The sequence below is a fragment of the Pinus tabuliformis genome, chromosome 4_1 (assembly GCF_031772625.1).
Source record: "Pinus tabuliformis cultivar Carrire ecotype Pingquan chromosome 4_1, CPIR1, whole genome shotgun sequence".
Taxonomy (NCBI): Eukaryota; Viridiplantae; Streptophyta; class Pinopsida; order Pinales; family Pinaceae; genus Pinus; species Pinus tabuliformis.
The window spans coordinates 121,260,853-121,273,587 of NC_142303.1; the positions used below are offsets into that span (position 1 = coordinate 121,260,853).

At 36.3% G+C, this 12,735-nt stretch overlaps 1 protein-coding gene across 1 annotated transcript; it reads right to left on the minus strand.

Annotated features, from left to right (window-relative positions):
* Positions 1–7,536: 7,536 nt before the first annotated feature.
* Positions 7,537–12,151, minus strand: LOC149174492 (LEAF RUST 10 DISEASE-RESISTANCE LOCUS RECEPTOR-LIKE PROTEIN KINASE-like 2.1). The gene is made up of 6 exons (XM_089420867.1): positions 11,356–12,151; positions 11,126–11,188; positions 10,549–10,608; positions 9,888–10,076; positions 8,802–8,837; positions 7,537–8,666 (listed from the first exon to the last, which is right to left on the minus strand). The coding sequence occupies exons 1-6, from the start codon at positions 12,149–12,151 to the stop codon at positions 7,537–7,539; spliced, it is 2,274 nt and encodes a 757-aa protein (XP_089276993.1).
* Positions 12,152–12,735: the final 584 nt, after the last annotated feature.

Consider the following 12,735-nt stretch of genomic DNA (forward strand, 5'->3'; position numbering starts at 1 on the left):
ATTTTATACTTTTTCGGACTCGGTAAATACACGAAAAAGTCACTGTGGAGTCATATTTCAGCTCTTTTCTGACTCGCTAAAAATGAAAAGATCACCGAGTTATCCCTCTTGACTCGTTAAATGTAAATAAGAGGCGGTCTTCTTTAAACCCTTTTCCGACTGTGTAAAAACGAAAAGATCGTCGGACCCTTGTCGTTTCAGGTTCGTTAATGGTTACAAAACGACGTGATGTTGATCGTTTTTTTACTTTTTCAGATCGATGTTACTATCAATGTAAAGTACTCCTCGATCGTAATGGTCGGGCGGTTCTTTCGAGCATTGTTTTATACTTTTTAGGGCTCGAGAGACACAACTTTAGGAAAAAGGACCCCCCTGGAGTTCTCTTTTCTGCTGTCTTTTCAGACTCTCTAAAGAGGAAAAGACGTCGAGTTCTTCCTTTGTCAGACTCGTTAAAACTTAATGACATCGGGTTCCATCATAATGACGTTCACAAGCATATGCTATCCCCGTCAAGCTTGTTAAAAATAACTGGGGTACTCGTCAGAAATGGTGGGGAAAATGGACCCATAATTATTGTCGTGTCGGCAGTATGTCGCTCTTGAACATGGCACTAATCTGCATTCGTGTCTGGGTGGGAACATCTCATCTTGTTTTTACACTTGCCTCCGTGGGTTTGGGTTATCCTATTTGACCTCTCATCTGCTCATTGCCTTGTCACCATGACCTCTGCTCATTTGATGTCAAATACTGCCACGTCCACTGTCGTGCCGCCGATATGTTCAAGAGAAGTTGACCTCTGCAGCAGTACAACCTCCTCTGATACCTCACATAATTTTGATTCACCACAACATCCTTCCTCTGTCTCGTGTCACTGATGTGGGAAACACTATGGCCCACCTTTGATCAAGGTCACTTCCTGTCGACTTCAGCTCATTATCCAGGAAGTTGATCTAGAGACTCCCTTTTGGTGCCTTGGAGCTTGCATGCCTCAATGGCAGGTTCTTCGTGTTCGACGAGAGGTTTTCATCATTGACCTCCGATTGAATGATTCTACGAGTGTTCGATGCCAGCTCATGTATTCGCATGCCGTAGATTGTACCTATAGTACCTTGAGGGCCATTGTCATTATTGGTGGTACCTCTCGCGTCTGTTAACAATTTTCATCATTGACTGGTAATCAGACGATGTTCATGCATGTTCGACTTCAACTCATGTATTCGCATGCTTGGACTTGTACTCTGTTCGGGTCGAGATGGAGCGCAAGACCCTGGATTTTGTCTGTTGGAATCCAGGTTGTGATTTGTGGATTATTATGTTCATTACATGACTCATTCACTGGATGGCTGCGACCATGCCTGAGTCTCTATATCGATCCTCACCGGATGGCTACGCCCATACCTTGGATCTAGATTCTTATGTACTCTACTATGGATGGCTGCGCCCATACCACATATATCATGTACTTGAGATATCAGTTGTGCTTATTTACGCAGGTTCTCCGACGGCCGTGTTTTCAGTCACGCATGTTCTTGTAAAGCATTTCACCCCTCTCTCTCGGGCCTCGTGCTTTAGGGGGCATCTGTTACACAGCAATTTGTCACCGTCCCTATTACCCCTCACCCGCACACTAGAGGACTCATTCCGGGACCTGTGAGAAGTGACATGACCTGAAACCACTTGCATCATATTCCTCTAAGTATGAGCTTCATATGCCCTGAAGACATCTCCTGCAAAATACCCATGAAAACAACTCTTTCTGCATTAGTGCGGGTCCACAGTTCACTGCCTACACCAATGAGGGAAATCCTCTTAAAAGGGCGCGCCATTGGGGCTCTGTACCAGAGTCGCACTCGCGCCAACCGAATTGAGTAAAGTTTTTAACCAACAAGCTTCCGAAGGTTCTCTTCAACCCATTTACCAACTGAATCTATGTTGAGTTAGGATGGTTTGGCTTCGAATCTCCATAGAAAGGAAAGTGGTTTGCCACCTTTCATGGAAGTTTCCAAGTGATAAAGCCAATCCCATGATTAATTTGGTTGATCCTATCTCTTTCTTCTCTATCTATAAAAGCTTGCCTCTATGCCTTGAGCAAGCTAGTTACAGTAGTTCTAGTTCCAGCATAGTGATAGAGAGTTTGAAGCTGCAAGAGCCTTCTTTGCACCCATAAGGCCAAATCTAAGTAAGGAGATTCTTGTCACCCAAAGAGAGAGAGGCTTGTTCCTCATCCCAACAAGCTTTGCAAGACTTGTGTAGCTAACTACCCAGCCAAAGGAGGATTTGATGTCAGAACAATGGTTGTATTCTTCTTTGTTATTTATTAATAATAGATGACTATCATTATGGTTCCACTCTCATTGTCTTATGTTTGATGTTGAGTTATATCTTTTCTGACTGATATATAATTGCATCTACTAGATTTTATGCTTGCTTTCGTGTTGTTCTTTGCATGTGCAAGTGTCTAATCACGGAGATCGTGGGGATTGTGACTGGCCAAGGCAAAGGAACGAGGGCGACATCTCTTCGACGAACACTAGCGTTGGAATCCAAGTAGGTTCTCACCATCCACTTTTTATTTGCAATTAGGAACTTGCGTGATAGCATTGTGTGATTGTTGCTAGACCCAGTCTGGGCTAGTAGGGATCGTCTCTGTCCACAGAGAGGATTTACCTCCACAACAAGAAGCAACAAATGAATTAGGAGCAGCTAGTCCCCCACTGCAATCAATTATTTTTAGATCTATTTAGAAAATAATACAAAAGTGCATGTGAGGTTTGCTTGGTCTCGGGGGCGTAGGTAGCAGCAACATGGATAGCATGAAGGAGTGATGCACATGAGTATGAGTATTAATAGTATGATGTGATCACGAGCCTAAATACACAATCAAGCCCGTAGGATCAACAAAAGGCATGAAAGGTAAAAACCTTAGGGGAGCTATGCATGCAACTAGGGCTTCAAGGTTTCTATGTCTCTTTCATATTCATTTCACTGTGTTTATGTAGCATACACATATGTTGTAGCAGAAATCTTATTCAATCAACCATTCATGATTATGTGTCTATTTATCCATCATTAGAAGGTTGGTTGAGTAGTCCTTGTCATGGAGAGAGTCATTTGGGATGCATTGAAGAGAATACTTATTTTTTTCCATGTAAGCACATATGTGTGCAATATTATAACCCTGTAATTACAGAAGGTTAACTCTGGGAAAAGAGTTACAGAAGGACAGCAAAGACAAAATGTACTGAAGAAGAAGAGACTATGTTAGCTGAAAACATAGTAAAGGATCATCAATTCACCATGATGATAGGCACAGTGGAAATAGCCATGGGAGTTGTTGAAATAGTCAGTGAAGAAGAAGGACATCTACTGAAAGATGTTAAGGAGGAAGAAGTCTATGCAAAAGACTTAGCAAAGGGAGAAAGAACATTAACAAAAGAATGTTTTGCAGAGGATAAACAATCTTTTGGAGCTGTCAGAAGTATGGAGAAGTATCTTTTAGAAGATAAAAACTCTGAAGTAAAGGAGGATGAAGAATGTCTCTTAAATGAGAGAAACACTTGTCTTAGGAATGCATAAGAGATAGTCATGGTTGGCATGCATAACAACGAATCATTTATTTCAGCCATGTATTATCATGATGTAGCTCTATAACATTATTATTCAACCCTATATTTCATTGTTATCATGTTTTTGGGTTTTATGGAGTCATTTCTCTATAAGATGTAGCCTCTTGCATGTGGAAAGGAGGCAAAGGAAACAACAAAACTTGTTGAACAATAGCTATGAAGATTCAATTACAACCCCAATACATATTCAAGTGGAGCATGTTCAACAAGGCAAAAGAGAAGAGCATCGTGTTGGTAGAGAGGCATGTTGGTTGCATGTTGCAACAATTTCTTTGGTTCTTCATGCTTACTTTGCAAGAGTGTTTTAGTTGATTTTTTTCATGAGAAAAACAATTGATATCAACAGTGTTTAGTTCATGTCAGCATGGTGTTTCAACACGGATTGGTTACCCTTTTCCATTAATGTCAAAGGGGGAGAGTGATGCAACCACTAGAGTGAGAGTGAAGACTGGTCTGGTAGAGAAGATTGTGGATTCGTGAAGAAGATCATATTAGTGTTTGTGGCTATATGTTGACATCAATGCCAAAGTTGGAGATTGTTGGAAACATGGTGTTGGCATTAATGTCAATAATGGAGCCAATTGAATTGGCATTGATGTCAATAGTTAGATGGCCTATGCATGGGCTTGATGTTAGGAATGATATACTATCTTGTTGCGCAGTTTTGGAAGAAATGTATAGGTGCTACAGAAGTGTCTTGAATTACCTTGAAGCATTCCTTGAAGATATGGATTAAAGGACCTTGTGATTACCTAGTTTACAAGACTTCCAGTAGCAACCTATTGTTATAGGGTGGCATTGCCTTAGTGCTGCAGACTTGCCATGTCATGAATGTGGCACTTGCTACAGTCTGCTTAGCCTATGCCTATGGCACTCTCTTGTAGGTGTGAAAAAGGAAACCATGGGAACAAATTAGCAATAAGGATAGAGCCCTACACGCCCCCCCTTTCTAGGTGTCTTAGTGATTAACATGGCTTAATAGTTGTTTAGGGCTAGAGTTAGTGTTAGTCCATTTCCACATCCCAACTCCTACTATAGTTTTGCATCCTCTAAAATCTTTTTGAAAGTCCACACATGATTTTCTCAACATGTGTGAGTAACTTGAGTTAGCATTGCATTCGCTTAGTATCATGGTGGTTAGTGTATGAACCCCAATTAAGGTGATCTCTTCACACCATTGTTGTAGAAGGACATCAAGAGACTAAGAACTTTGTTTGTAAATTTGTGACCTAAAACACAACTTCAAAAATTAATAAATCTCAACTTCTCAAAGTAAAATACATAACATTTAGATAATCTCTACAAACCAATATCTCTAATTTTTCACCCAAAATAAATAAATAACAAACTATAAGATAATTCATTTCAAATCACATAATAAAAGATAACATATATTATATTTAAATTAGGTTGAGTGTCTTATTGATATAGTTTAATGTATTTTAATTTAGTTATCAACATTAATAAGTGGATGGTAGCAATATAATCTCTATGAATATTTTTAAAATTAAGATTTATCTCAAAAATAGTTATCTCTTTTTTCTTTTCTTTTCAATTTATATATATATATATATATATATATATATATATATATATATATATATATATATATAATTTATCTAAATATACTATGAAATAAGTTATTGATAACCCATGTCATAGTTAAAAATATTTAATGAATCTCCATAATTAAAAAATTTGTTACTTATTTTTACTAAATTTATAAAAGCTTAACTCATATATTAATTATTTTAATAATAATAGTAATAATAATAATAATTTAAAATAAATTATTATTTTATTAATACTCATATTCCATTTTAAATTTTAAACATGATGATGATGATGATGATGATGATGGTGGTGGTGGTGGTGGTGGTGGTGGTGGTTAACGTCCGCTCAGACCAAACAATCATCTATCGGACCTAAATAAACAGATTATTTATTTTGATTTAAGATTTTATTCCTCTCCTCAAAAAGCTTGGAGAGAAGCCTCCCGAGCTCACTATAATTTTGACATTGTAAAAGGCTAGGAAGGTCAGTATTGTAACAAAGATTGTGAAACTGAGATCTAATGTGGTTGTACGCAGGGCATTCTAAGAGGAAGTGGTTTTCATCCTCGATGCTCTTATTCTCACATATACGGTAGATCCTTTCCATCCATGGCGTTTTAGGAACTGCCCAATGACCTGTTTCACTATGGAGCTCATGAGAATTCGTTCTAACCTTTGCTATATTAATTTTCTTCTTTGAGCTAGTTAAAATAGAGAGATACTTTCGATCTTCTAGGGTGGGGTTGATGACCTTCTTATAATAACTTAATTTTCTTTTAGTCGCTAAATCTTTCTCACTCCACAATTTTTCTTTGAACTTAGAAGTAACAATATATTTAATGTTATTTATGTTTTGCAATGCATCCTTCTCGTTGATCTCCCAGTAGTTTAACCATGCCCTTGTGTCTTTATGCCACCCTCGATTGAGCCTTAGGTGGTTTTGGCTGGAATTTAAAGCTAGCTTAGGAAGTCTATGGTCGTCTATTGTTATTGAGTTTGTGCTTGTACAACAGAAACCTAAGCATAGCTAGGCTCTCAACAGGGGAAAGACCTGCTTCTATAAGAAGAATAGGATAGGGCGTATTACCTTTAATTTTCAAGTTATAAGTTATAAAACGCTTCTGGATTTGCTCAATCTTTCTCCATGATTATCTGGAGATGCTGCAACCCCAAACCTCACAGCCATATAAGATAACAGGAGTGACTAAAGTTTCAAAGAGGAACTTCTTTTTATCCCGCATTACAAGGTTTGTTGTTTTACAATTATTTTCAAGACCAAAATAAGCTTTCCACCCCCCATTAATCCTTTTCTCAATGCTATGGTTCCAGTTGAGCTTGTGATGGATATCAATTCCTAGGTACTTGTAAGAATACACTTCCTCCAAGTTATTATTGTCATACATAAAATTAGCATAAGTGTCCTTCTTGGATTTGATAATCATAACTTTTGTTTTGTCAGTGTTAACAGTCATACCCATGGTAAAGCAGAAATCCTTAAGAAGCTTGAGTTGCTTATCAAGATCAGATGGGCACCCTGCCAATAGAACAATATCGTCAGCATAGAAAAGAAGGATAATGACTATCCCAGCTAAGATCATGCCATCACATCCTGCTTCCTCTAAATAGCCTTCAAACTTATCAATGTAAATGCCAAATAAAGTAGAGAAGAGGGGACAACCTCTCCCCGACCCTATAATTAAATAATTTTAATATATTTTAATTATAAATTAAAATATATTAAAATATAATAATTATTTAATTTATATAACTACACAAATATCATAATTTAATTAAAATAATTAATAATTTTAATAATTTTTCAAACATCACATATGAAAACAAGAAAAGTAAAATACATTGTTTTTATTTAGCTATTAAAAAAATTAAGACGTAAAGGTGAAAAACATTCCTTTTATGATATTATATGTAAACTATGCTTTAAAAATACGCATTTGAAAAGAAAACAACACTTATTTTTAATACACGTTCAAAAAGAAAGATACATTTATTTTTTGTTTTAAAATACTTTATTTCTATTCAAATGTAATCATTTTTAATAATATAAATATAATAATAATATTTTTTATTTTAAATTACTTATGGTTTTTGAAATTGTTATTTAATTACAATAAATTAATGAAAAATATCAATATAAAAAATAAGCAAGCTTAAAATACTTTGACGACCAAAATGCCACGTTCATTTCGCTGAGTCATCTCAGAATAAAATTGGAGGGACATTGTGATGCATACATCAGGCACATAATTCTAACAATGCGATCATCTCAGGAGCCAAATGCTCGGGAATTAATGGATAACAATGTACCTGGAAGCATGAGCTCTTCTCTATGGTAAACCCTAGTCTGTTATCGACATTGAACGAGTTCTTTCCGTGGAAGGTGGTAGAGGATTTGCAGGTGCAGCAGAAGAATTGAAAGGCAATGGCGGATTGCTGACATCATCTCCATTTCCTTCTAACATTTGTACAACTCTGCTCATACATGGACGATCTCTAGAGTTGTATTGAATGCACCACAATCCAACTTTAGTCAATGTCCTCGCCCTCTCTTCATCTTCCCCTTCAATTTCCCCTTCTCTTCCTCCCCCCAATCTCATCCCTAACTCCTCGCTCTCCAGCATCTTGAAAGCCCACTCAGGAAAGTACAATCGACTAGAATGGCTCACATGCACATCCAGATTCTTTCTCCCCCCAACAATCTCAAGCAGTAGCATACCGAAACTATAGACATCAGATTTGTCAGTAACAGGGCCCATATCTCTATAACATACCTCTGGGGCAACATATCCAGCCGTCCCTCTTACGGCCGTCACTGAAATATGGTCGTCTTCCTTCCCACAAAGTTTTGCTAGACCGAAATCAGAAACTTTTGGTGTGAACTCTGCATCCAGCAATATGTTGTGAGGTTTGATGTCGAAGTGTATGATGCGCTTCTCGCAATCTTGGTGTAAATATGCAATTCCACGAGCCGTACCCAAAGCAATTGAATACAATTGTTCCCACCTTAACATTCGCCCCTTCTCTTTGCCAGAAAATATAAGTTTGTCCAGAGATCCATTAACCATGTACTCATATACCAGTGCGCTTGTGGGGCTTTCAAAACAATACCCCAACAGACGAACCAAATTGACATGACGGACCCGTCCAATGGTGGCGACTTCATTCATGAATTGACTCTCACTGTGTCTATGCCGATCAAGAAGCTTAACAGCCACAAGAACACTATTCGGAAGCTTTCCTTTATACACCACACCATAACCCCCTTCGCCCAACTTTTCTGCAAAGTTGTTTGTCATCTTCTTCAGGGCAGATTGAGAGTATCTGGTTGGCATTTCAGAAGCGTATTCCCTTAGGAATGTCTCCACCTCTGAAATACGGCTACGAGGAGGACTTTGTTTTATTCTCTTACAATAAAACGTTAAAAACACTATTGCTGTTGCTATGAGCGCAACTCCTCCAAAGGAGCAACCTGGGGTGGAATGAAGAGATGGATATCAGTGTGAACATCGTCTAACCGCGAAGAATATATCAATGTAAACAACATAGGAATTCAAGCTTGACGTTAAATCGGAGATATCAAATAATAAGAAGAAATCAGATTTACCTATTACTATTACAATGGCGGGCCTTTTTTTCCGACCTGCAACGTAGCAAAATAACTATTAATATGAGCAACAGAAACAATCGACTGTTTTTTGCATACTTGGAAACACATATACATTGCCAGATTCAAAGATACCGGTATTGGTAACAGAGCATTTAATTCATGTTAACAGATACTAAATTGGAAGAAATCATGTTTACCTTGTGTATTAGACTGTAGTAGTTCAATTGTGCCATTTATTTATTTATGATCTATGTAGGGATTTATTTATTTATGATCTATGTAGGAATTACATGGAGTGAATTCAATAGAAAAATTTACTCTTTATCTTTTAGACATCATTACTAATACACATTTATTATACATATTTATTTTTTAATAAATACTCCAATTGTTTAAACAATAGTAATGGATTTTTTTTTTAAGACAATTAATATATACTATTATTTTATTTATATCACGATTCAATTTTGATAGGTATTAGTTATGGTCATGTCTTTATATTAATAAGTATAATGAAGATATTCAAATAGCATTCATAAATCTAGTCAAGCAAACAAAGTGGTAAATGCATGCCAGCAAAGTAAATAGTAAATACAAGTGGAAAAATATCCAGTAAGGGAAGCCTCACAAAATGATTCACTATGACTAAAGACTTTTATTTTCAATTATCACTACTAAGATATAATTCAATAAATAGTTATACTAAGATATAATTCAATAAATAGTTATACATGATAAATAGCTATACATGAACTCCATAATCCTAAGATTTTTTTTATTTAAAAAATAAAATAGAAAACTATTTTTAAACTGGAAAAGTGATTACCATTCATTATTTTTATTTTCATGATTACCATTCATTATTTTTATTTTCATGGTATATAAAAAAATAACTAATATAGAAAAAAACTATTCAGTGCTTAGATAAAAAAAATAACAAAAAGTATTTGATGGAAAAAAACTTTATGAATAAAACTCTTTAAACAATGGAAACTTCAATTTTGAACCCTAATATAATAAAAGAATCCACTCATCCTGACCCATGGGAGGTAATTGGAAGAAAACAGAAGAAAATATATTTACCTTTTGTAGTGGAGGACAGCTTTGGATTATCTGTTGGACCACCAGAAGGAGCATATGCAGGCACTACAATGATCCACAGTTTTTGGTCAAGGAACACATACTCGAGAAAACGGAAAACCCAGAACGATCGACTGTTTTTGCTTACTTGACGCATTGGGAAACACATATGGATTGCCAGATTCAAGGATACTGTTACTGATAATAGAGAATTAATTCATTCTGATGTTAAACGGGAGATACTAAATTGGAAGAAATCATATTTACCTTCTGTATTGGCATGCGACTTTGGATTATATATATGGCCGTCAGAAGGAACATACGCAGGAACTACAAGGATCCAGAGTTTTTGGTAAGAGAATGCAAAGGAAAATCATATATAAAAGGGTAAATCTGGAAGGATTTAATGTTTTTGCCTTAAACTAATGATTGGTCAACCGTTGAATAAGAATAAAAGCAATATCTAATCGACAAGAAAGTAATATTGAACTTACTGCTATATATTAGCCACTAATGTAATATAATATGTAATTTTCTAACTTCCTCGGAAAAAATATTAGCCAATAATAATAGTAATAGAATATTTAATTCTGGAATAATAATAATGGCAATAGAGTATTTAATTCATTCTGATGTTAAACGAATTGGAAGAAATCATATTTACCTTCTATATTGGCAGGCGGCTTTGGATTATCTATCTGGCCATGAGGAGCATATACAGGAACTACAGGGATCCACAGTTTTTGGTAAGAGAATACATATTTGACAAAAACTAAAAATTCATATATATAATGGGAAACTATCTAATAGACAAAATATAAAATATATAATTTATGATTGGTTCTATGATGTTTAGTATTTACTCCTATTTGCTCCAGTAATAGAGCATTTAATTTAATTTATTTTAATATGGGTGAGATTTTTTTGCAAATAATTTTAAATATTAAAATTCTAGAGGTCAGAGTTTGTGATGGGTTTGTTTTTTTATTATTTGTATTTTTTTATACTTTTGGCCTACGGGTGAGGCTTCCAGAGATTTTAACATGACTAAGACTCTTTGCAAATCGATTCCAAACACCAAAACTGCATAGGCCAGAGTTGATGATGGACTTGCTTTTTTATTGCTTATATCTTCCTACACTACACGCTTCCAAAAATTGACTCTTTACAAATCTGTAAGATTCCAGAAATTGACTCTTTACAAATCTATTCCAAACACCAAAACTCCCAATCATATTTACCTGCTGTTTGGGTGGGTGGCTTTGCATTATCTGTATGGCCGTCGGAAGGAGCATGTGCAGCAACTACAAGGATCCGCAATTTTTGGTAAGAGAATACATAATTGACAAAACGGGAAATCCATAGACACATATCGAGCTTCAAGACTACCGGCCGAATGAAGGAAGCATTTTATGTATTGATGGAATTTAGCTTTCTAATCAATTTTGTTGAAGCCGGAGAGGAAACGTACCATGTGAGTGGGGGCATATCTCTGCTTTTGTGCTGCCATCGGAACAATAGCAAAGAAATGTTGAACTTGGTTCTGAAATGTCAAAACCACAACGGCCACCACTGTGCGAACAAGAATCACAGTATCGACTTCTGTCCTGGTCGATCGACCATGTTATGCCAAATCCCTGACGCAGTAAAGCCTGATTAACAGTGAACTCCAGAGAGAGGTCATTTCTATTAATTGGTACCTCGACAAAAGTTTCACAGAAGTCTACCCCGTCTTCTGGGCTCTGAATTTTGTAATACCAATCGTAGCCACATAACGGAAGGGGTCTTAATTGAGACATTTCCTTATTGCTTTTGTCGCACTGCGCTAAAAGTGTGAGATTGGTGTATGTGGAGGCGCTTATACGGAAATCAGAGTCGGATAACCAGAGTTGAGAGTAGTTAACTGAAAGATTACATTTACTCCCAAACAGATTGTCGTTAACAATTGTCATGCTACTGCCGGGCATAAACAGGTCCAAAATGCGAGATTGCTCTCCACTGATATTGAGCATAGGATAACCGCTGTGATCATCACAGTCAACAATCTGAAACTCAGGGTCACCGCATCCGCTGCCATTTCGCCCAAAAGGATAACTTAAGTGAAATTTCCCGCATCTAAATGAATCCTGACTACAATTCCTGTATTGACTGCCAAGACATGATGTTGTGGAACAGAGCAGGAGCAGAGAAAATGCAACAAGGGAAAGATGAACAATGAGAAGCATCGAATTGGGAAGAAGGAAAACAGATATTCTCATTATCTGCATTGCTCTTAACTTAGTCAGTCGCGATTTCAAGATTAATAGAGGAGGCGAATGACAATAAACGGTTTCTGCAAATACATTAAGAAGATGAAGGAGATGGAAGTACAGAGAACGGACGTGAGATAAACGACATGTAATTACGGTGCAGAAGACTGCACAGTCAACACGCAACTACAACGACTTTTAAGCGTATAAAGTTAGCGTAGACTACAACGACTTTTAAGCGTATAAGGTTAGAGTAGTCTAATGAGGCCGAGGAATGGTCAGGAAAGTTATGGAAATTCTAGTCATATTTCGAGAAAATTTGGTAAAGATTTTTGTAAATCCAAATTATAACTGTTAAACTTCAAAATTTTAAGTGTCTAAAAATTTTTGATGGTGTTGAATTTATTTTCACCATAAAAACAATATTCAAACACTGTCTCTAAAAAAATTTTGAAAATTTTTTACCCAAATTCTGACCACTTTTAACAGCCAGAATTCACCTCGTTACACGACTTTTTTGTATTTCGTGATATTTTATTCTAAAGGGGCACCAATGTTGTGGGTTCTATAAGTCTTGTGGGATCGGGTCATTGATATCTAAG